The 24,454-nt window shown below is 39.0% G+C and overlaps 1 protein-coding gene and 1 non-coding gene across 5 annotated transcripts in view; one reads left to right on the top strand and one right to left on the bottom strand.

Annotated features, from left to right (window-relative positions):
- DNAJB6 (DnaJ heat shock protein family (Hsp40) member B6) overlaps nucleotides 1-24,454 on the bottom strand; it is a 108,559-nt gene that overhangs the window by 43,506 nt on the left and 40,599 nt on the right. For 2 of the 4 annotated variants that reach the window (XM_058297613.1, XM_058297614.1), the window contains one exon: nucleotides 6,476-6,607. In XM_058297613.1, the coding sequence (XP_058153596.1) occupies nucleotides 6,476-6,607 (132 nt within the window). Of the gene's footprint in view, nucleotides 1-6,475; nucleotides 6,608-20,962; nucleotides 21,314-22,373; nucleotides 22,479-24,454 lie in introns of those variants that run through there. The other 2 variants (XM_012525193.3, XM_058297615.1) reach the window with 2 other exon arrangements.
- LOC111764166 (small nucleolar RNA SNORA73 family) lies at nucleotides 19,875-20,076 on the top strand. Its single transcript, XR_002796852.1, has one exon. It is a non-coding gene; the product is annotated as a small nucleolar RNA SNORA73 family (small nucleolar RNA).

The raw sequence follows: 24,454 nt of genomic DNA, 5'->3' as shown, positions 1-24,454 counted from the left end.
CCCTGGTACCTCCATTAAAAAAAAACAAAAACAATTGGCTGTAGACGTGAGCATCTACCTCTGAACTCTTAATGACATTCCATTGTTCAATGTGTCTATCTTTATGCCAATATGCTGTTCTGACCACTGTAGCTTTGTAATGTTCCAAGATCAGGCAGTGAAAGTCCTCACACATCGCTCTTCTTTTTTAGGCTGTTTCTGGCTATTTAAGGTGCCCTTTCCTTCCAATAAATTAGGTAATTACCTTTTCTATTTCTATAAAGTAGGCTGTTGTAATTTTGATTGGTATTGCACTGAATCTATACATCAGTTTGGGTAAGACTAACATCTTCATGATATGTAGGTCTTCTAATCCACAAAAAAAGTAAGTCTCTCAATTTGGTTAGGTCTTGATTTCTTTTAGGACTGTTTTATAGTTTTCTGAATAGAAGTCCTTTATATCTTTGGTCAAATTGATTTCTAGGTATCTGAGTCTTTTTGTTGCTGTTTTAAGTAGAATTTTTCCTGATTTCTTCCTCATATTGTTCAATACTAGTATACATAAACATTACTGATTTTATGGGTGTTGCTCTTATATCCTGCCACTTTGCTGAACTCATTTATTAGCTCATATAGCTTTGTTGTAGACATTCTGGAATTTTCCAATAATAGGATCATGTCATCCGCAAACAGTGAGGTTTTACTTTCATTTTTCCTATTTGGATGCCTTTTTTTTTTTTTTCCTATAGCTATAACTAATTGCTATAGCCATTATTTCTAATACAATGTTGGGTAACAGTGGTGACAGTAGGTGTCCTTGTCTTGTTCCCACTCTCAGCAGGAAAGCTTTTAACCTTTCCCCATTGAGTATGATGTTGGCTGTGGGTTTTTCATTTATGTCCTTTAGCATATTGAGGAACTTTCCCTCTATTCCTGTCTTTGAAAGAGTTTTCAATCAAGAAAGGATGGTGGATTTTATCAAATGCCTTTCAGGCATTGATTAAGATGATCATGTGGTTTACTTCCCTCGATTTGTTAATGTGGTGTATTTATTACATTAATTGGTTTTCTAGTGTTGAACCACCCTTGCATACTAGAAATAAATCCCACTTGGTTGAAGTGTGTCTTTTAATAAGCTGTTAAAATTCTATCTCCAAGTATTTTGTTTAGAATGTTTGTTCTATGTTCATTAGAGAAATTGGTTTAAAATTTTCTTAGCTTGTAGTACTTTATCTGGCTTGTTATTAAAGTAAAGGTGGCTTCATAAAATGTGTTGGGTAATTTTCCCTCCTCCCAATTTTTTTGGAAGAGTTTAAACAGGATTGGCATTCATTCTTCCCAAAATGCTGGTAAAATACCTGTGAAGCCAGATCTGGTCCTGGACTTATGGTTCGTGGGGGAGATTTTTGATGACTGATTCAATCCCTTTCAACTTGTTTGATTTGTTGAGATTCTATATTTCTTGTTGAGTAAATGCAGGTGTTTGTGCATTTATAGGAATTTGTCCATTTCATCTAGGTTGTCTATTTTGTTGGCATACAGTTAATATCTTGTTTTTTATTCTAAAGATTTACTTTTTTTTATTTATTCCTCTCCCCTTCCTCCCCCACCCCCATTGTCTGCTCTCTGTGTCCATTCGCTGCGTGTTCTTCTTTGTCCGCTTCTGTTGTTGCCAGCGGCACGGGAATCTGTGTTTCTTTTTGTTGCGTCATCTTGTGTGTCAGCTCTCCGTGTGTGTAGCGCCATTCTTGGGCAGGCTGCACTTTCTTTCGCACTGGGCGGTTCTCCTTACAGGGCGCACTCCTTGCGTGTGGGGCTCCCCTACGTGGTGAAACCCCTGCATGGCTTGGCACTCCTTGAGCACATCAGCACTGCGGATGGGCCAGCTCCACACCGGTCAAGGAAGCCGGGGGTTTGAACCGCAGACCTCCCATGTGGTAGACGGACGCCCTATCCACTGGGCCAAGTCCACTTCCCTAATATCCTCTTATGATCCTTTTTATTTCTGTAAGGCCAGCTGTAAAGTCCCCCCTTTTACTTCTGAGTTTATTTACTTGCATCTTTTCTCTTTGTTAGTTTAGCTAAGAGTGTGTCAATTTTATTACCATTTCTAAGAACTACCTTTTGCTTTTATTTTCTCTTTGTTGTTTGCAATTTCATTTATTTCTGCCCTAATCTTTATTTCTTTCCCTGTTTGCTGTCCTTATTCTAGGTATTCAGGTGTTCAGGTCTTTGATTTTAGATCTTTCTTCTTCTTTAGTATATAGGCACTGGTTCAGGGCCATAAATTTCCCTTTCAGCATTGCCTACTCTGTATCCCATAAGTTTTGAAAAGTTGTGCTCTCATTTTCATTTGTCAAGACATTTACTAATTTCTCTTACAATTTCTTCTTTGACCTACTGTTTATGAATGTGCTGTTTGGCCTCCACACATTTACAAAATTTCCCCTTTCCTATTACTGATTCTAAGCTTCATTCCCTTATATCAGATCTGAGAAGGTGCTTTGAACAATTTCAATCTTTTTATATTTACTGATACCTGTTTTGTGATCTAACATGTTGCCTATGCTGGAGAAAGATCCATGAGCACTTGAGAAGCATGTATAACCTGCTAATTTAGGAATGCAACATTCTGTATATGTTAGGTCTAGTTCGTTTATCATATTCTTCAAGTCGTGATCTTCTGTTTTGTTGTTCTATCTAATGATATGAGTGGTGTGCTGAAGACTCCAATTATTATTGTAGAGATGTCTATTTCTCCCTTCAGTTTTGTGAGAATCTACCTCATGTATTTTCGACTACCTACCCTGATTAGGTACATAAATTTGACTATTATTTTTTCCTCTGGATTGTCTCTTTTATTAATGTATAATGGCCTTCTGCATCTCTTTTTCTGACATTAGTATGTTAGTACCCTTTCTCTTTTTTGGTTAGTTACCATTTTTTTTTTCCAAGCTTTCACTTTCAGCTAATTTGTATCCCTGGATTTAACTTGAGTTTCTTGGAGACAGTATATGAATGACTTGTGTTTTTTTAATCCATTCTGTCAGTCTGTATCTTTTGGTTGGGGAGTTCAATCCATTCACATTCAATGATATTACCATAAATGCATTATATACTTCCACCATTTTATTCCTTGACTTTCTTTTAAAAAAAAAAAAAAAAAAAAGATTTCTTTCTTTCTCTCCCCTTCCCCTCCATCCCGGTTGTCTGTTCTCTGTGTCTCTTTGCTGCATCATCTTCTTTGTCGGCTTCTGTTGTCAGCAGCACGGGAATCTGTGTTTCTTCTTGTTGCATCATCTTGTTATGTCAGCTCTCCATGTGTGTGGCACCATTCTTGGGCAGGCTGCACTTTCTTTCGCGCTGGGAGGCTCTCCTTACGGGGCGCACTCCTCGCGCAGGGGACACCCCTGCGTGGCAGGGCACTCCTTGCCGGCATCAGCACTGCCCATGGGCCAGCTCCACACGCATCAAGGAGGCCCAGGGTTTGAACCTCCCCTGTGGCAGACGGACACCCTAACCACTGGGCCAAGTCTGTCACCCTCCTTGACTTTCATATTTTATTTTCATCTGTCTTTTTTACTCATTTGGTTCTCCTTTTTGATAGTCTTCTCTTTCACACTCTCCTACAAGCTTCTCTCTCATCTTTTTCTTTTCAGGCTAAAAGGTTCCCCTTAATGCTTCCTGGAAAGCCAGATTCTTTTTTACAAATTCTATTTTTGTTTATTTAAGAATATTTTTAGCTCACCTTTTTATTTGAAGGACAATTTTGCTGAACAAAGAATTCTCAGCTGACAATTTTTCTCTTCCAGCATCCTAATTATATTATACCACTGTCTTCTCACCTCCATGGTTTCTGATAATAAATCTGCACAAATTGGGTCCTACTGGGAATTTCTAGTACGTGACAGTTTGCCTCTCCACTGCTGCTCTTTGATTCTGTTCTTTGATCCTTGGTTCAACCTATTCTTGCTCTTAAAGTTTATCCCTGATATGCTGCTCAAATCTGGGCCTTGGACCCAGAACTGGGTTGAGACCTGCTTCCTAGGACCTTGGGGAGGGAGGCTGTAAAGGCCAGGAAAAACCCTCGCTTACTTATTTTTAATTTCCTCACATGCATTTTCTTGGTCTACCAGCAGATTATGCTTTTTCACAGCCTTCTCAGTTCAAACCCTGGTTGGAATGTGTTCACTAACTTTGACCACAACAATGAGACAGAAAATCCTGCCTCAAGGCTATTCACAGCCTTTCCAATCACACTTTCTCAGAGGTTGTTCTTCACCCTTTGCCAGCAGCCCCCTCCCCCCTTTTCCCAAGTAGGAACTAATTCCCTCCCCTGTTTTCTCAAAAACCAGTCCAGGTCAGTAGGGAGGGTGGTTTGAGAGGGTCAGATCTCTCTACCTCTCTAGTTTCCAGCTGGCTCCCAGGGCAAACAATGGCACAGCCCCACCCAGCCTGGAAGGGCTCCTGGGACACAGCAGACCTAAAGTGTGGGCCATAAACTGAATCGGCCATAAGCTGCATCCCTCTGTCTCCCCTTTCCTGAGGAAGTGGACTGCTGTGGCCCCCTGTACACAAGTGGTGGCCAGAGGTAGGACAATTCAAAGCTGTCTGCTCCAAGAGTGGAGAAATGGGTGCCAGCCAATGCAGCTTTTCCTCACAACTTTTCCCATCATGATTCTTTGCCTTGGGGTGGTACCCAGCCTTCCCCTGGTGTCCTAAACCCTAGAATATGTTTTTCCAGGGTATTTCTGCCTGTTCTCTAGCTATTTTTCTGAGAAACGAATCCTGTATCTCTCTAATCCTCCATCTTCCCAGAAACATTCTTGCTTTTTTTAACTAGATAAATTCAGTTAAACATGCTGGCAGCAAGGATTCATCCTTTTCTTTACTTTCTCTTAAATGGCTGTTAGCATATTACATGGTATCCAATGGGAGAATTTGCTGGGGAAAAATGTCAAAAATCGCACTTTGTATTAAAATTCAATCAAGGGAAGAGGAGTTGGCCCAATGGATAGGGCGTCTGCCTACCACATGGGACGTCCGCGGTTCAAACCCCGGGCCTCCTTGACCCACGTGGAGCTGGACCATGCACAGTGCTGATGCGTGCAAGGAGTGAGTGCCATGCCACGCAGGGGTGCCCCCAGCATAGGGGAGCCCCACGCGCAAGAAGCGCGCCCCGTAAGGAGTGCCGCCCGGTGTGAAAGAAAGTTCAGCCTGCCCAGGAATGGCGCCGCACACATGGAGAGCTGACACAGCAAGATGACGAAACAAGAAACATAGACTGTTGCCACTGACAACAACAGAAGCAGACAAAGAAGAACACGCAGCAAATAGACAGAGAACAGACAACTAACTGGGAGGGGAAAGGGGAGAGAAAACAAATAAATCTTTAAAAAAAATAAAATAAAATTCAATCAAATGGATTAGATATTAGATATTAGTATGTTATCAGAAGGAGAATAAAACTCTGAGCTTTATTATAAGAAGGTATCCTGTATAAACAAGTACCAATTCTTACCTCAGAGACTTAAAAAAAATAAAAATGAGAGAATCATTGAAGACAACAGGTTCCTCCACTTAAGAGGGAAGCAGAGGGAGGCCAATGTGGCTCAAGCAACTGGGCTTCTGCCTACCAGATGGGAGGTCCCGGGTTCAGTTGTGGGTGCCTCCTAAAGGATGCAAGCTGGCACAACAGGCAGGCACAGCAAGCTCAAGCAACCAGATGATGCAACAATGAGACACAAAAGAGAAAGACAATGAGACACACAACAAACCAGGGAGCTGAGGTGGCTCAAGCGATTGAGCACGTCTCTCCCACATGGGAGGTCCCAGGTTCAGTTACTGGTGCCTCCAAAAGAGAAGATGAGCAGACACAGAGCGCACACAGCAAATGGACATAGAAAGCACACAGCAACCTCAAACAGTGGGCTGGGGTGCCAGGGGGAATAAATAAAATAAATCTTCAGGTAATATACACAATTATACCATGACATATGCTCATCACTATAGTTTATATACTGTCTTTACATAAATTAACAATCGTGTATGAAAGAACAATCATTAATAATCACAATTCACTGCAAAGAAGGCTAGAAGGATATAGTAGCATTGCCTAAGTGGGGTTTTTTTGCACTTATTTACCTAAAATTCACATTATTCCCTTTAACAAAGAACATATTTAAATATTAACCTGTAATAGTAAGAACATTAGAAGTTCAGGAAGAAATTTCAGTTATTACACATATATTTGTACATATAAAAATAAAGGAGGAGACATAGCTCAGTGGGGTTAAGTGCTTCCTTCCCATGTACAAGGTCCCAAGTTCAATCCCCAGTACTGCCTTTAAATAAAATGAATGAATGAGGTTAGATAATCTACAAAGCTATTATACCAAGATGAAATACATACTTCAAATCTGTTCTAACAAAAGAATATTCTGCTACATGCACAAATATCTTCAGATATAGGAAAGTAAATCTAAGGGTTTAATACCTGTATCAAAAGAAGGAAATGCACCTCCAAAAGATGGAAACCCAGTGAAGGTAGAGAAAAATGATCCCGTGCCCCTGCTTCTGGTTCCACGGAGGCCTCTTCGATTTCCAAAAAAGTCCTCAAATGGGTCTTCTAGAATCAAACAAATATATATTTGTTAATATCTTTATTTAAGTTTCCTTTTTTTATTGGGTATCTGAGATAAGGGAAAAGAAGTTAAATACCTTACAACATACTACTTTCAGAACAAAAACAAGTTAAAATTAAGTACCTTATCTACAAAGTAACAAAGACAATCACCCCAGTTTTATTTACTAATTAAACTAAAGCAAGATACACTATAAAATAATCACACTGTTAAAAGAGAGCATATATACAAAGATGAAAATCAGTATTAGTATTGGGTACTTTAAACTATGTAAGAAATGTTTTAAAATAATCTTTCATTTAAAAGTCTTCTTAATAAGGAAATATGACCCATCCATATGCTGTCTACAAGAGACACATCTTAGACCCAGAGACGCATGGAGATTGAAAGTGAATGGCTGGAAAACAATCATACAAGCTAACAATAACCAAAAAAAGGCAGGAGTAGCTATATTAATATCAGACAAAATAGACTTTAAATGTGAAACAATTGTGAGAGACAAAGAAGGATACTACATTTTAGTGAAAGGGAAAATCTGTCAAGAAGATCGAACAATCATAAATATCTATGCCCCTAACAAGGGTGCCTCTAAATACGTCAGGCAAACGCTGGAAAAACTAAGTGAAAGAATAGATACATCTACAATTATAGTGGGGGATTTTAATACACCACTATCAACTCTGGACAGAACATCTCAAAAGAGAATCACCAAAGAAACAAAACATCTGAATAGTATATTAGAGGAGCTGGATCTAATAGACATATATAGATCGCTACACCCAAACACAGCAGGATATACATTTTTCTCAAGCGCATATGGATCATTCTCCAAGATAGATCATATGCTAGGCCACAAAGAAAGGCTGAACGAATTCAGAAAGATTGAAATCATACAAAACATTATCTCTGACCACAGTGGAGTCAAGCTGGAGATTTGCAAGGGACAGAAGCCCAGATTTCACAACACGATTTGGAAATTAAACAGCACACTCTTAGAAAAACAGTGGGTCAAAGAGGAAATCTCAAAAGAAATCAATGACTACCTTGAAACAAATGATAATGATAACACAACATACCAAAATTTATGGGATGCAGCAAAAGCAGTACTGAGAGGGAAGTTTACAGCCATAAATTCATATATCAAAAAAGAAGAAAGAGCAAAAATTGAAGAACTGCACATTTGAAGGAATTAGAAAAACAACAACAAAGTAACCCAACAGGAAGAAGAAGGAAGGAAATAACAAAGATAAGAGCAGAACTAAATGAAATAGAAAATAAGAAAGCACTTGAACAGATAAACAAGACCAAGAGCTGGTTTTTTGAGAAGATTAACAAAATTGACAAACCTTTAGCAACACTAACAAAGAAAAAAAGAGAGAAGATGCAAATACACAAAATAAGAAATGAGAAAGGCGATATCACCACTGACCCCACAGAAATAAAGACTATCATAAGAGGATATTTTGAAAAACTATATTCCAACAAAAATGACAATCTAGAGGAAATGGACAAATTCCTAGAAACACATAAACAGCCCATATTGACAAAAGAAGAAATTGATGATCTGAACAAACCAATCACAAGCAGAGAGATAGAATCAGTTATTAAAAATCTCCCAACTAAGAAGAGCCCCAGATGGCTTCACAGGTGAATTCTACAAAACATCCGGAAAGAACTGACACCAATCCTGCTGAAACTATTCCAAAAAATCGAAACAGAAAGAACATTACCCAACTCCTTCTATGATGCCAACATTACCCTAGTACCAAAGCCAAAGACATCACAAGAAAGGAAAATTACAGACCAATTTCTCTAATGAACCTAGACGCAAAAATACTTAACAAAATACTTGCTAATCGTATTCAACAACACATTAAACGTATTATACACCACGACCAAGTGGGATTCATCCCAGGTATGCAAGGATGGTTCAACATAAGAAAATCAATCAACGTAATACACCATATAAACAGATTGAAGGAAAAAAATCACATGATTATATCTATTGATGCAGAAAAAGCATTTGACAAAATACAGCACCCTTTCTTGATAAAAACACTCCAAAAGATTGGAATACAAGGAAATTTTTTGAACATGATAAAGAGTATATATGAAAAACCTAAAGCCAATATTGTTTACAATGGAGAAATCCTAGACTCCTTCCCTCTAAACTCAGGAAGACAAGGATGCCCACTGTCTCCACTCCTATTTAACATTATCTTAGAAGTACTTGCTCGAGCACTGAGGCAAGAACCAGAAATAAAAGGCATTCAAATTGGAAAGGAAGAAGTCAAAATTTCATTATTTGCAGATGACATGATCCTATACATAGAAAACCCTGAGAGATCTACAACGAAGATTCTAGAACTCATAAATGAGTTTTGTAAAGTCGCAGGTTATAAGATCAATGTGCAAAAATCAGCAGCATTTCTGTACACCAATAATGAGCAAGATCAGGAGGAAATCAAGAAACAAATACCATTCACAATAGTAAATAAAAAAATCAAATACTTAGGAATAAATTTAACTAAAGAGGTAAAGAACTTATACACGGAGAACTATACAAGATTGTTCAAGGAAATCAAAGAAGACCTGAATAAATGGAAGACTATTCCTTGTTCATGGATAGGAAGACTGAACATTATTAAGATGTCTATCCTACCAAAACTGATCTACACATTCAATGCAATCCCAATAAAAATCAACGCAGCCTTCTTTAAGGAACTAGAAAAACTAACTATGAAATTTATTTGGAAAGGAAAGAGACCCCGAATAGCCAAAGACATACTAAAAAAGAAAAACGAAATTGGAGGAATCACACTACCTGACTTCAAAACATACTACAAAGCTACGGTGGTGAAAACAGCATGGTATTGGCATAAGGAGAGACACATAGACCAATGGAATCGAACTGAAAGCTCTGATATAGAACCTCACATATACAGCCACATAATATTCGATAAAGCCACCAAACCTTCTCAACTGGGAGAGAGTGGCCTATTCAACAAATGGTGTCTGGAGAACTGGATAGCCAAATGTAGAAGAATGAAAGAGGATTACCATCTCACACCTTATACAAAGATCAACTCAAGATGGATCAAAGACCTAAATATAAGAGCCAAGACCATAAAAACCTTAGAAAGCAGTGTAGGGAAACATCTACAGGACCTTGTAATAGGAAATGGATTTATGAATATCTCACCAAAAGCACAAGCAGCAAAAGAACTAATAGATAAATGGGACTTCCTCAAAATTAAAGCCTTCTGCACCTCAAAGGAGTTTGTCAAGAAAGTAAAAAGGGAGCCCACACAGTGGGAGAAAATATTTGGCAATCGTATATCTGATAAGAAACTTATAACTTGCATATATAAAGAACTCCTATATCTTGAAAATAAAAAGATAAACAACCCATTTAAAAAATGGGAAAAAGACTTAAACAGACACTTCTCCAAAGAAGAAATACAAATGGCAAAAAAGCACACGAAAAAATGTTCCAAATCTCTAGCTGTCAGGGAAATGCAAATCAAAACTACAATGAGATACCATCTTACACCCATAAGATTGGCAGCTATGAAAAAAACAGAAGAATACAAGTGCTGGAGAGGATGTGAAGGAAGGGGAACACTCATCCACTGCTGGTGGGAATACAGAAGGATCCAACCATTCTGGAGGACAGTATGGCGGTATCTCAAAAAAACTAGCCATAGATCTGCCATATGACCCAGCAATACCACTGCTGGGTATATACCCAGCAGAACTGAAAACAAGGACACAAACCGATATATGTACACCAATGTTCATAGCAGCATTGTTCACTATTGCCAAAAGTTGGAATCAACCCAAATGCCCATCAACAGATGAGTGGATCAATAAAATGTGGTATATACACACAATGGAATACTACTCGGCTGTAAGAACAAACACACTACAAACACATGTGATAACATGGATGAATCTTGAGAACCTTATGTTGAGTGAAGCAACCCAGACATTGAAGGACAAATACTACATGACCTCAATGATATGAAATAAACAAGCTGCCCTAGATAGCAAGAGACTGAACGATAGGCTTACAGGAAATCGGAGGGTGGAGGAAGGATATAAGCCGATGTCTGCAGGGGTGGAATTTAAGACGAGATGGTGGTAAGTATGAACACAAAGAAGAGATAAAAGGGGGGCAAGGGGTTGCCTTTGGTTGGGGCTTTGCGGGTTTGAGGGTGGCTGGGGAGGGACGGATGGGTAACGTTGCCCACAAGTGGGGGGAGGGAGGGGTAGCATACGAACACAGGAGAGGGTCAGGTGTTGGTGGAGAGTAAAATGCCGAGAAAATCATATCAAAATATAATAAAGAGGGTTACCTGTTTAGAATGCTCGGAGGGGAGGGTCTGATGCAGGACGGGCTCCTGGGGAATGTCTAAATGCTCATTCTGCCAGAGTGGGTGACACCATGGGGTAGAAACCCAAGTAGTGAGAGTGGGGGTGGACCCACATCCTGGGGAGGACTAATGCCATCAAATAGAGGGAACTGTATCCCTCGAGAGAAAGGATGGCTCCCAGGGCATTGGGGCAGTTGAACAAGTTAGGCCCTGAACACTATTCCATCTATCTCTGGAAGTGGCTCCTCAGGAAACGGAGGTTGGCTGTCACTGTGGGCACCAAGGTGGAAGGGAAAATGGACGTTAAATGTGTGGAACCAAGGTAAATGGGGGGTAAGAGAGGAGTTTCTTGAGAGTACACAAGGATGGATATAAAACATGTAATATTACACCATAACATATAGGAGATGACAGACTGATAATGTAAACCATAATGTAAAACATAGGATAACTAAGAATGTAAAGAACTGTGTATCCTAAAGTATGCACCATAATGTAAGCACAGATGTCACCTTGTTAGAAAGCTAATGTCTCAGACTCTGTACATCACGTTAAGTAAATATGATGTGAATAGGGTGTAAGAGTATCGCTGTGGAAGGAAAAAGGTTTTGTGGTGGATGTATGGGAGTGCTGTATATTATATATATGCATTGCTGTGGTCTAGGAATCCTATGAAGAGAAGCTGAATAATTAGGGGGAAAAAAAAAAAAAGAAAAAGATAGGATGTAGAATTTTTTCAAGTCAACATCCTTTATCTAAGTTCTTTATCTAACTTTATCCAAGTTCTTTATCGAACCTTTAAACCCATCGCTATATGCCATTCCCTAGTAAGGGACCATGACATTATATTGGGCTTCAAATTTCGGGGAGTTCTGGATCACAGAGTGTTTCAACAATGGCAATGGAGGGATACTGGTATGGGATACCAATGACAGGTGATATATGGCTGACAGGGAGGTGTACAGAACATATGTCCAGGGTGCATGGTAATGTTTGGATATACTCATAGTGGCAACAATTAAAAACCACAGCAGGGGGGGGTACTGGGTTCCTGACCAGTGGTGCTCTGTCGTGGTCCCTAGGGGAGCAGCGACAGTCTCCCAGGTACAGCGGCGGGGACCGGGAGGGAGTGAGGGTTCAACAGTGAGCCCCTGATGCTAATGACTATGCTTGTGAGCTGATAAGCCTAAAATAAGAACAAGGCCTAGAGCAACATTGTGCCTGGGAATTTCCTCCTGTCAGCCTTCATGTTACTCAAATGTGGCCAGTCTCGAAGCCAAACTCAGCATGTAAATGCAATGCCTTCCCCCCAGCGTGGGACATGACACCCGGGGATGAGCCTCCCTGGCACCGAGGGATCACTATCAACTACCAACTGATGATGCAACTGGAAAATGACCTTATACGGAAGGTTCAATGCGGATCAGCAGAATATCCCTGTCTACATAAAATAACATGACTTTAAAATGCTGTTTGACCTAAAGTAAGGGGGAAATGGAAAGGAGAAATGAGTTTATATGGCTACGAGTTTCTAAAAAAGAGTCTGGAGGCTGGCAGAAGGATTGCCCTCATGCACAACTGAGCAGAGTCAGAGAGACAGATAAAGCAGATACAACCCCCAGATATTGGTTCCTTTGAGGGCTAAAGAGACCCATGGGAGTTACGGTCATGGCCGATGGGGTTAACTACCAGGTCAGATGGCCCCTCTTTGGAAATGGTGTTTATGTGTGATGAATCTGGACTCAGATGGGATCTTCCTTCATAAGACTTTCATGCTAATGTGCTGGAGGTGCAGTTAATGTTGGGGTTTAAGATATATTTAGGGGATTTGAATCTCTGGACTGACAATGTGATAGCCAGGTCCTGAGCCTCAACAGACTCCAGCACCTACAATCTGATTCATTGGACTTACCACACTCAGCTAAGATGGAGTTGAAGAAGGACAACCACCACACCATGGAGCCTAGAGTGATTACAACTGAAAGTGGGAGGATTGCATCCAGCATCCATGTGGAATCTGAGCCTCCTCTTGACATAGAGGTGCAATGGACACAACCAATCCAATGTCCACATAGAAGAAGTGGCATTGGATTGGGAAAAGTGGACATGGTGGCTGATGGGTATGGGGTAAGGCAGGAAGAGATGAGAGGTGGAGGCGTCTTTGGGACATGGAGCTGCCCTGGATGGTGCTTCAGAGGCAATCACCGGACATTGTAAATCCTCACAGGGCCCACTGGATGGAATGGAGGAGAGTATGGGCCATGATGTGGACCATTGACTATGAGGTGCAGAGGTGCCCAAAGATGTACTTACCAAATCCAATGGATGTGTCATGATGATGGGAACGAGTGTTGCTGGGGGGGGGAGAGGTGGGGTGGGGGGGTGGGGTTGAATGGGACCTCACATATATATATTTTTAATGTAATATTATTACAAAGTCAATAAAAAAAAATAAAATAAAATAAAATAAAGAAGTCTTAAATGTTGTTCCTGAGAATATTGATGTGATCTCACACTTAAACTGTAGTACACTAAGTCTGAATTGCCTTCTCCCAATTCAGAAATAAACACAAAAATGGATTTTAGAGAAGCATGCATATATATAAACACATTGAGAGAATGGGATAGCCAATGGAGCAAACATATAATTGGCGAAGCTGGATCAAATATATTTTGTAGTTCCTCTCTTCCGTAGGTTTGAGTTCTCAAGAAGTTTTTGAAAAAGGATTAGTTAAGGTCAAATCTGAATAAACCTTAACTGGCAAGCACAATATTTTAAGTTACTGTAACAGAAAGCTACTGATACAAGCAAGCATTATATTGCTACTGACAATACCAAATGCTCCTGAAGAGAAAAATAAAATTAGCACTGACAGTTTAATATTTCTTTGTTACTGGTATCAACCAACAAGTACTTCCCGAAAACATGAATTATACAAACTTTTTTTCCCTAAGTTTTACATAATTATTATGTGCTATATTTTTTTCCAGAGAAATGGATCTGTGAAATAAAAACAAATGGGTAAAACATGGGAAAAACAATCCATCATAAAAAATACAGAATTCATAGAGCAGAGAGTAAAAGAGAGACTACATTTGACTAGTCAAGAAAATGATGGAGTAAATGAAACAGGTTAACATATAGTGAGCACTAAAACCCAAGCAGAAACTTAGATTCTGAACGTCATAAACCAAAGTGGCATAAGGAAGGTAAGGTTTTAATTCTGGCAGTCATGAAAAAGGTAATGAAGAACAAAGTAGAAGGATTCAAGCCTGAGAGCAAGCAAAGAGGTAGTTATCTAGTTGTGATATACATAAATAAAGGCTAGGCGGTGGACTTGGCCCAGTGGTGAGGGCATCTGTCTACCACATGGGAGGTCTGCGGTTCAAATCCCGGGCCTCCCTGACCCGTATGCAGCTGGCCCATGCGCGCAAGGAGTGCCAAGCCACGCAGGGGTGTCCCACACGTAGGGGAGCCCCACGCACAAGGAGTGTGTCCCGTAAGGAGAGCTGCCCAGCGCGAAAGAAAGCGCAGCCTGCCCAGGAATGGCGCGCACACACGGAGAGCTGACACAAGATGACGCAACAAAAAGAGACACAGATTCCCGTGCCGCTGACAACAACAGAAGCGGACAAAGATGACGCAGCAACGAGACACAGAGAACAGACAACTGGGGTGGGGGGGAAGGGGAGAGAAATACATAAATCTTTATTTAAAAGGCTAATAGCTTAAAATATTTGTTTTACAGCATCCTTTAATAATAATGAAGAAATAATAAGCAAACAATAAGCAAGCTCAGAACAGAAGCAGGCAAAGAGAAGGCATAAACTTGGCCCTTGAAAGAGAGTTGGTCTGAATGAAATTTGGGTAGTTAGCTATATTTCAAGTTAAGTCAAGGAAAATGGGACGTGAGGATAAAACCATTGAGAAAAATTGTTCATTCATGGCTTGTTAAAAGAGCTGGAAAAGAGGAAGCACATAAGGGAAGGTGAAAGTCTATATATCACTTGAAAACTTGATGTAGAGGGGAGCTGGCTTCCAACATGACCAAGAAAGAAAGAACAATGGTGCCAAAAAGGGCCACAGCCATGGACAGCCAATTCTTCAGGACAAGCTATATCTGCTAGATTCCCAAGAATAAGGCCACTGAGAAGCTGTCACTCAGAAACAGTAGAGGCCAAGTAGAAGGAACATCTTCCAAGCCTACATGCTTCCTCAAGCTGGAGGTAACACTGCATTACTGGGTGAGTTGTTCCATTTACTGAAAGGTAATAATGAACCATTCTTCTGAAGCTTGGAAGGCCCAAACACAAGCCATCCCAATTTACACCTATGGGCACTGCCTGAGAATCTGCACCAAAGCCCATTAAGGAGTTAAGTTCTTAATGACTGAAAAAACTAGTCTTCGGGGGAAAAAAAAGGAAAATTAAGCTTTACAAAAAAACACAAAACAATGTAGAGACCAAGACTAGATTAACTCCATTTATTAAGATTTTTGTATTAAAAAAAGATGAGAATTGTTACTGCTAGCAAATTCCAGTGAATTCCACCCTTAAAATTAAATTTAAAAATTCATATATAAGCTACTTTATAAGCAGGTCTCACTGGTAGACAGACTGCTATTTTAAAATAAAAAACAATAGGAGAAAGACATTATATCGTAGCTTTTATGTAAAGCTATTGACTTTTTTTTTCACTTCTCCAGAGGCTACTGGTTTAATGTAATTCAAAAGAAATCTAAACATTCTACGGCCTAGAAATAAATATTGCACATCAATTCTGCCAGTGACTTAAAACTTTCTTCTGTATATCAGATCTATCAAACAATAAAGAAGGGAGCAGATGTAGCTCAGTGATTAAGTACCTGCTTCCCATGTACAAGGTCCTGAATTCAATCCCTGGTACCTCCTAAAAATAATAATAATAAAAATAAAATGGCAGAGAATAATTAACTCTCATATCTAGCACCCAGGTTAAGGAATAAAAACATTACAAATAGTTAAAGCTTATTGTACAGTATTTCTTACTCTCATCTACGAGGTAACCATTAAAAGGAATTTGGTATTTTCAACATTTCCATGTCCAGTTTATACTTTTATTACCCATGCATGAATCCCTAAACCATTATTCTTTTGTATATTCTAAAGGTGTATTTACATTTTCATGAATTGTTTGAATCCTTCCATATTGTTTTACCACTGCTATAAAGATGTAGTGTTTAGTTGTAATTTCTTTAGGTTCATATGGCAACCATCCTTAAAGATGTTCAGAAGGCATTTGGCTTTTGAATGCATCATAATCAGCATCCCTGAGATATCCGTTTAAACAGGTGATTTTAATAGGAATTATGCTCTAAACTAAGACAAGTTTCACAATTATAAAATCAACTTCTTTAGAAGTGAAGTTAATTCAAAGCTGGCTTAAAAGTATGTTATAAAAGCCAGGGCTTTGTAACGACATGGTGACCAAGGTAAAAAAACACATTAAATAAAAGGAAAATAGCGGTCATACTTCTAATAATGTAGCTAAAGGTTCCCACTGTGAGATCAGACAAGTCCTTATATTATCCAAGAACTTCCGATCATATGTTATTAACTGGTTTTTACCCTACTCAAAAGCAATTTGACAGTATGTATCCAAGAGCTTTAAGAATCTTCAACCACAAAAATAAAAAATAATTTTAAAAAGGGGAAAAAACCTTCAACACAGCCATTCCACTTCAGGGAACTCAACTCATCTCAAACATGGAAATAACTTTTGTACTAAGAATTCAAAAGCATTATTTTTAGTGAAAAGCAGAAGCTGACTTAATCGCCCAAGAAGATTAATTAAACGCAGCAATTTTTAAAAAAATGTTCATTAAGAGGTTAAGCTTAAACAAAAAAATGCAGAAGTTAACTTTTTTTTAGCATATTACTGTTGTGAGCAATGGGTTTAATTTATTTTCACCTTACTGCATTTTCCAAATTTTTACAGTAATTATGTACTATTGAGTTTAAAAAGGATACATACTACTTTTATATTTAAAAAATGTTAATAAGACACTTCAGCTGAAACCAAAATATTATTAGCAAGATACCATAGCTGACAAGGTAGTATTATCAAACTTATGGCAATAAAATACATTGAACTGAATGGTTTGAAGAAATTCAGCACAAAACACTTAACAAATGTGAGGCAAATGTTACTTACAAGAAGCCTTAAGAGGGAAGCAGATGTGGCTCAAGCAACTGAGCTCCTCACCTACCACATGGGAAGTCCCGGGTTTCTTTCCGGGTGCCTCCTAAAGAGGAGGAGCAAAATATCTGAGCTCATGCAACAGGCTGGTGCGGTAAGCTGATACAACAAGACGATGCAAACAAAAGACACAACAGAAAAACAAGATGAGACACACAACAATTGCAGGGAGAGGAGGTGGCTCAAGTGATTAGGCATCTCCCTCCTACATGGGAGGTCCCAGATTCAGTTCCCAGTGCCTCCTAAAGAGATGAACACACAATAGACACAGCAAATGCAAACAATGAGGAGGTGGGGAGAAATAAATCTTAACACACACAAAAAAATTCACTTAAAAAAAAAAAAAGCGTGAAAGGTATTTACATTTCCTTAAGGTTTACAAAGAATAAGAACAGTAATATAACAATGAAAAGGATGTAGCTCAAATGAAATTCTTCAGCCTCACAACTAATGGAAGCACAAAAGCAAAACTATCTTTATTAAATACCATTCATAGCCATCATCCTAAATTAAATATCTCAGTCAAAAGGAGGCCCACTTTAATGATTTACAGTCACCAACTACTCCATTCTTCACAACATTACACTACTAATTCTCCCATTCATTTCATTTCCCAGCACACTGGAAAAAAAAAAAAGGAATAAAAAAAGGACAACACAACAAAATCATGGGTATTCTGTGCAAAGGGAAATATTTCACTCTATACTAGAGTGCCAAAGCTAAACAATACAGCAATCCTTGGATAGGGGAAAGATACTTGAAATTCAAAAGCCAAATGCAGTCAGTAGCAAACACTGATTTTCCAACTAAATCAGATACTAAATCAGGAACTAATAAGATGCTCACTTATTTAACTCAAAGTTTTAAAATGGTATTTATTACACATTCAGAAGTAGAAAATAACATATTTGAAAGGAATCTGGAATAAACAGAACAACAGCAAATTAAAAACACAGCCGTAATACATACTAAAACATCCAGAGTTTGCCTGGATGTTGTTTTAGTGTTTTCCCACTGCTCAACAGTCTCTGCTACCTAAAAATATGTATTACATCAACATCATTTTCAACTTCCCATACAATAATTTTTGGTTTCAAAATATGATTTCTATCTACATAGGAGCCCTGTATTTTCTAAGAGTTGCAAAAAAATCTATCCGAAACATACTGGATCCAAATGATGTATTTCAAGTATCAAAAGAAGTCTGATTTTAGATAAGGAACCCTGCTGTCAGAGACATTAGAACCTTCATTCTCATAAGAAATAACCTGTCCTCACAGAAGGAAAACTAAGATAATCTAACTTTCAAGAATGTTCTGTGTTCCTACTGTAAGAATGCCAATAGATTCATTCTTTCCACCATCATATCTTCTACTTTATTATTTCCTCACTCACTTGTTGTTAAACTTCCCTGGGATTATAAATAGATATACAAGAATTAAATACTGATGTTCAACAAAACCTGTCAAAAGGCCTAACACAATGTAAACTGTTCCTGGGGTCTGAGGTTTAAACTACTCTTCATACATACGGTATATGTAGCACAGGATATCTTTCAAGCACATGACACTCAAGCTTAATAGGCTGAACTAAATTGTTTATAACTGTTCTTACTTATTTGAGTTGTCTACAAGTTCACCAGGAACACCAAAATTCCACAAGAGAAATGGATGACAAGCAAAAGCTGTAATTTCACAGGACTCTAAAATTCTCATTTAAGTGACTACCAAGCAAACTCCATTAAATGTATATTAACCAACCACTAAACAAAGTGCTTCCTTCCCTTTGGGGGGTGGCGGGGGGACAACCAACGAAATACAACATACAGATAATCAAGAAATACCATAAAAACCCTATACAGGGTTGGTTGAGAGCTTTATTTCAAAAGCTATATGCAAAGCACACACACATACACACACACACACACACACACACACACACACAACCCCCACAAGCAAACTCTGGCTTGCTGTGGGGGTGGCCAAAACACAATTCTTGTTGCCAAGAAAACAATTCTCAAAATGATCTTTTCAAGAAACCATTTCCTCTCCCTAAATGAGAGGGTTGGAGAGGTAGGATGTCAGAGGAAATAAATGTCTTGAAACCAGTAAGTATATACTGAAAAACAACTTTTTAAAAAGCTTAGAATCACTAATATAGCTTCCCACTCTCATCTGCCAACATAATTTTAAGTAAAAATGCAATTTTAAGTGAAAATGAAGTATTTTCAAATATAATCTTAATACTCCAGCAATATGCTTTTTTTTTGAAGATTTCTCTCCCCTTCCCCCAATATGCTTCTAAATGTGCACAGAATCGTATCTTAATTTGGTTTTTATTTTCCAAGAAAATCTTACCAGAAGTCAAGCATAAGAGAAAAAACTAGAGAAACCAAATGAAAGCAATACTTACCAGTCTTCTTCACTCTTTATCAGATTTTGTAATAGTTTTAAAAATTATATGCAAAAAGAGGTTTTCATTTTAATAACTTCAGCTGCAAACCAGTCTAGTGAAATTTTATATGGCCATAAAAAGTCTTATACCTTGCCTCCTTTTAAATTATATGTGTGTGTATATATGCATGGGTGAGAAACGTTTTGTCCTTAGTCAAGAAACATCCATTAAAAACATGAATCTCCAACGTGGATACCCCAGGAGGTCACTCTCCCCAGGCTCTGTCCAGGTGGCACAGGGGAGAAAAGGGCTCTGCCCAATGATGTACAGTCCCATTCCACGACGCTGGAGAGGAAGGTGGGCCTCAGGCCCGCATCTGCATATTCCTACAGCTTCTCAGTCCTATAGACAATGCCTGAAGAGACAAACCATGCAGGAAACATATCTCATATTAAAAATTAAAATTCAAAGACCTTAAAAAGGAATCTAAACCTGTTTTATATTTGTGTACATTCAAGAGCGAAGAGGAGCGAAGCCTTGACATTGAAATACAAGGTGGGAAACTGGATGCTATACTATCTTGTAGATGATCATGGAGGGTTTGAAAATTGGCACACACATCTTCATGTTTGGCTTTTTAACTGAGTAAATTAAAGAATTCCAGCCTTAAAAGCAGAATCATCGAAGTGGCTAGAAATGCAAATAAATGTTCAGGTCACCCCAAAACCATACACCAGTTTTAATATCTAATGTACTAAATAACCCATGTATTCTGAGAATAAGAGCAAAGTAGAGTAGCCTATTAAACTAACATATTTATGAATACAAATAAAGATGATTTTGTAATTTAAAAAAAAAACAAAACATGAATCATTGTAGCAGTATTAATAAGTGCCAGCTTCAGGGTCACAGATGCTTAAATGGCATTAATTTAAACCATTATGCCTTTCCAAGCTCTGTATTTTATGTTTTTAACTCCTAACCTTTCTTAGCATATCTAAATTTAAAGGTTTTCTTTTCTTTCAAAATTTGCTGCTTAGTTGTACAGACCAAGGAAAAATATATAATTTAACTATGTTAGAAAGTCAAAAAGACTAAATAAACTGCTTTCAAGGTATGTAACTGCTCCCTTCAAAGTGAAAGGCAACCTATATGACATCGGATTTAATGTGTCAAGAGATTCCCCCATCCTTTTCTTTGTTTCTTCACAGTTACCTGTGAAGCAAAGATCATCTGACCAAATAAAGTACCAATGCACTGGTACAAGAATTTTTTTTATTCTAGATATATTTTATGGAAGTTAAAACTTCTTATAACACAGAGACCCAAGGTAGTTTCTTTTAAAATTTATTGTTAAACAAGTAGTGCCTCAAGTTCCGCCCCGCTGTATTCTTCCTCACTAAGCAACTCTTCATATTCTTCACTGAGTTCATCCACATCCCCATGGCTTGCTTCATCTTCACTGGATGTAAGTTCCAATTCCTCACTAAGAACTTCACCCTGTCCCTGGCTATTGACTTCACTTGGCTCATCTTCACTAAAGATATCAAGTTCCTCACTGGATATCACATCCAAAACCTCACTGTTATCTTCACTTGGAATGTCTTCCACTGTCTCCTCAAAACCGGGCTGATCTAATTCTTCACTAGGCTCCAACTCCTCACTCGTCAGTTCTTCGAACCCTGGGAGAATATGTCAAAATTTAAATCATGGCTCAGCAAAACTTAGAACTACTATCACTCAATTAAATAATACTTGCCTCCAAAACTAAGCTTTCCTTTGGTCTACATACCATAACATTTCTCCACCGCTACACTAATTTTTTCATTCATGAATGGCTTACAAGATTGCCTTTTTGATGGAAAAATATTTTATAATGAAAAGGCTCTCTGAAATTTTTAAAATTAGGTTTGCCTTCCCAAAGTGAGAAAACAAATACATAAAAATTTTAAGTTATGCCCAATACAATTTCCCAAACCATAAATTACTATTTATGTCTCTAATGGGATAGAAAGTTATTTTACTTTTCTACCTTATCATTTTTACTAATTGAGTAAAGGTTCCTATAATTATAAACAAATGAAGAGGCCATCCTAATTCAAATTACTGCAATCCCTATTACCTTTTTCCAGTTAACATTCTGATAAGTGTTCATTTTTATTTCATTCATTTATCCAAAAAGAAGCTGACAAAGGCAGCTGACCTCAAAAGTTATTACACCCATACAACATTTCAGAGCCAGTAAATCAGGGCTAGTTTTAGAACAAGCTGCTACTACCTCTCCTGGGAGTGTTTCTAATGTCAAGGATAGATTCAACATTTAGAAGGAATTTGAGACCCTTTGCCATAACGTAACAATTCTGCAAAGGTTGGTATTTAGACACAACTGCTTACTGTCTATACATTTTCACACCTGAATTCTTTCCCCACTAGTTCTCTTGGACTACTCTTCCCATTTCATTTGAGGAACCTGAAATAGACACAGGATTCTATATTCTGGTAAATACAAAGCAGAACGCTGAAATATTTTATAAAAGATTTTGAATGACTTTTTTGGAAAGCAAAAAGGGGGGGGAAGAAGTTGATATTATGACAAATTAAAACTAAAAAGCAATTTGCTATAATATAGTTACTATAAATGGGCTGGTTAAGTATGAGATGGGAGCTGATAATCAGCACCATCTAAACAACTGATAAAGAATTCCCCAGTCCTAAATCCACTAAAATCTACACTAAACATACCACCAGCAGGTTGTACAGTTACTTCATACATGTAGTAGCCATGGAGCAGCTTCTTTTCCTGTGTGTAAATCCTTAGTGCCTGAAAATGGAAGTCACCTAGAACACCTACAAGAATGGATTAAAGAAGAATCACTGCCAAACTAATTGAAAGTCAAAAAATGGGAAATGTCTATTTTTTAAAAAGGCAAAATTTGAGCATCTCAATTATCTGAAACTGAATGCCTACTAGTCTAGAATTACTAGACTCTAAGTAGGTATAAAAGAACTCACCACCAAAATGTGCCTCATATCTGCAATCTATAATCCTTCTAAGTGAAATACACATGAACAAAGTTCCTTTATTTTAAATGTAAAGTGCAGTAAGTATAAACAACAGAGTAGATAGAAACTGTACTTATTCATTTAGAACTAATTATACACCATCTTACCTCTAGAAAGATTTGCTCGAAGAAATTCATTTTTGATAAGGTAGGCTACCCTGAGATATATTTCCAGGGGAAACCAAAAAAACGGCAGTGATTAAACCAGTCAATAAGCAACCTTTACTCTTTTTTAAAAAAATTATATAAAACATTTTCAAAATGCCTAGCCTTGGAGAACCAGCAAGATGGCAGCGGAGTGAGGAGCTCCTAGAGTCAGCTCCTGCTACAGGGCAGTTAGCAAACACCAAGAGCTCTCTGGAGCTAGCTGAAGCACCTGTTCGGGGACTCCAGGAGGCCAGAAGGGCATCCTGCAACGTCCTTGGGGGACTGGAAAGAGGAGACTGCCCGCCTGCAGAGAAGATTCCTAAGTAGAGTGCTCCACACCACAAAGGCCCATGCCCATCCTCCACTGGAGGCACAAGCTGCCTCAGGAGCTGTTCTGTGGCTGGAACTGAAAACTCCACTTCCCCAAAACAGGGGAGAAAGAGACGATTGGGCACCAATTTCAGCTATAATGAGGAAATTCAGTGGGCTACAGTATGATCCTGAGAACAGCTAAGGTTTGAGCCTAACCCGGTCAGAAAGAGTCTGGGAGCAGCCAATTAACTTCATGCCTTGGCACAAGGGGAAGCGGGGCAGATTGAAAATCTCAGTGCTGGTGGAGACCGGCTTCTTCCCATCCAGATCAGATGGCAGCTCTAGCCTAGGCCCCGGTGACACCTCCAGCAGGGAAGAAGCTGCGGGGACCTGTACCAGCCTCGATGGGAAATTACTGGCCAAGCTGCGGGGCCCGGTAATTGTCCGACCCAGGAGCTATTCTGTGGTGGGAATTGGAAGCTCCATTTCCCAGAAACAGGAGAGGAGGAGACCCCTGGCTGCTGATTTCACCTACTGATTGGGAGACTTGGCTGGCTGACTTGGGAACAGCTGAGGTAAGAATCTGCCCAAGTCAGAAAGAGGCCAGTAGCCACCATTCTGACTCTGCCCCCAGCCTGAGGGGAAGCCAGGCTGACAGTTTCTTTCACGAAGATCAGCCTGCAGCCTGCCTAGGTTTCAGCCCCGACTCTGGCAAGCAGGAGGCTGAGGAGCCCTGCACCAGCCTACAGAGGTAACTGTAGGGAACTTCAGGTGACTGAAAATCAGAAGTCTACCAGGGCAACTGCAGTCATCTTGGACCCACACTGCATAAATTGCTGCCCACACCTGCAGCTCCATCCCTGCCCCAGGTAGGGGAGAAAGGGATGTGAAGCTCCATCAGTCTCTCTGATGGAGCAACTACAGTCTAGGCCTGCACGTGGATTATTCCACATAGCTGTGACTCCGTCCCTACCCCTGGCAAAAGAGAAAGTTGGAAGAAGCTTCATTGGTCCCTGGTGCAATGAAGACAGCTTGAGCCTCCACAGCTTACAGCAGCAACTACATGTTTGGTTCCTATTGCATAATCAGCAAGGGAGAAACGATAGGAAACCCTAAACTAGAGAGAAAACTGCACCCAGAATAAATACTCTAGTAAGCAAAATGCGAAGACTCCAACAAAAAATTACAATCCACACCAAGAAAGCTATGGCCCAGTTAAAAGAACAAGATAAGCCTCCAGATGACATAAAGGAGTTGAGACAACTAATTATAGATGTTCAAACAAATCTTAATAAATTCAAT

Source organism: Dasypus novemcinctus, chromosome 5 (genome assembly GCF_030445035.2).
Source record: "Dasypus novemcinctus isolate mDasNov1 chromosome 5, mDasNov1.1.hap2, whole genome shotgun sequence".
NCBI classification, from domain to species: domain Eukaryota; kingdom Metazoa; phylum Chordata; class Mammalia; order Cingulata; family Dasypodidae; genus Dasypus; species Dasypus novemcinctus.
This window is presented reverse-complemented; position numbering and strand designations above follow the sequence as displayed.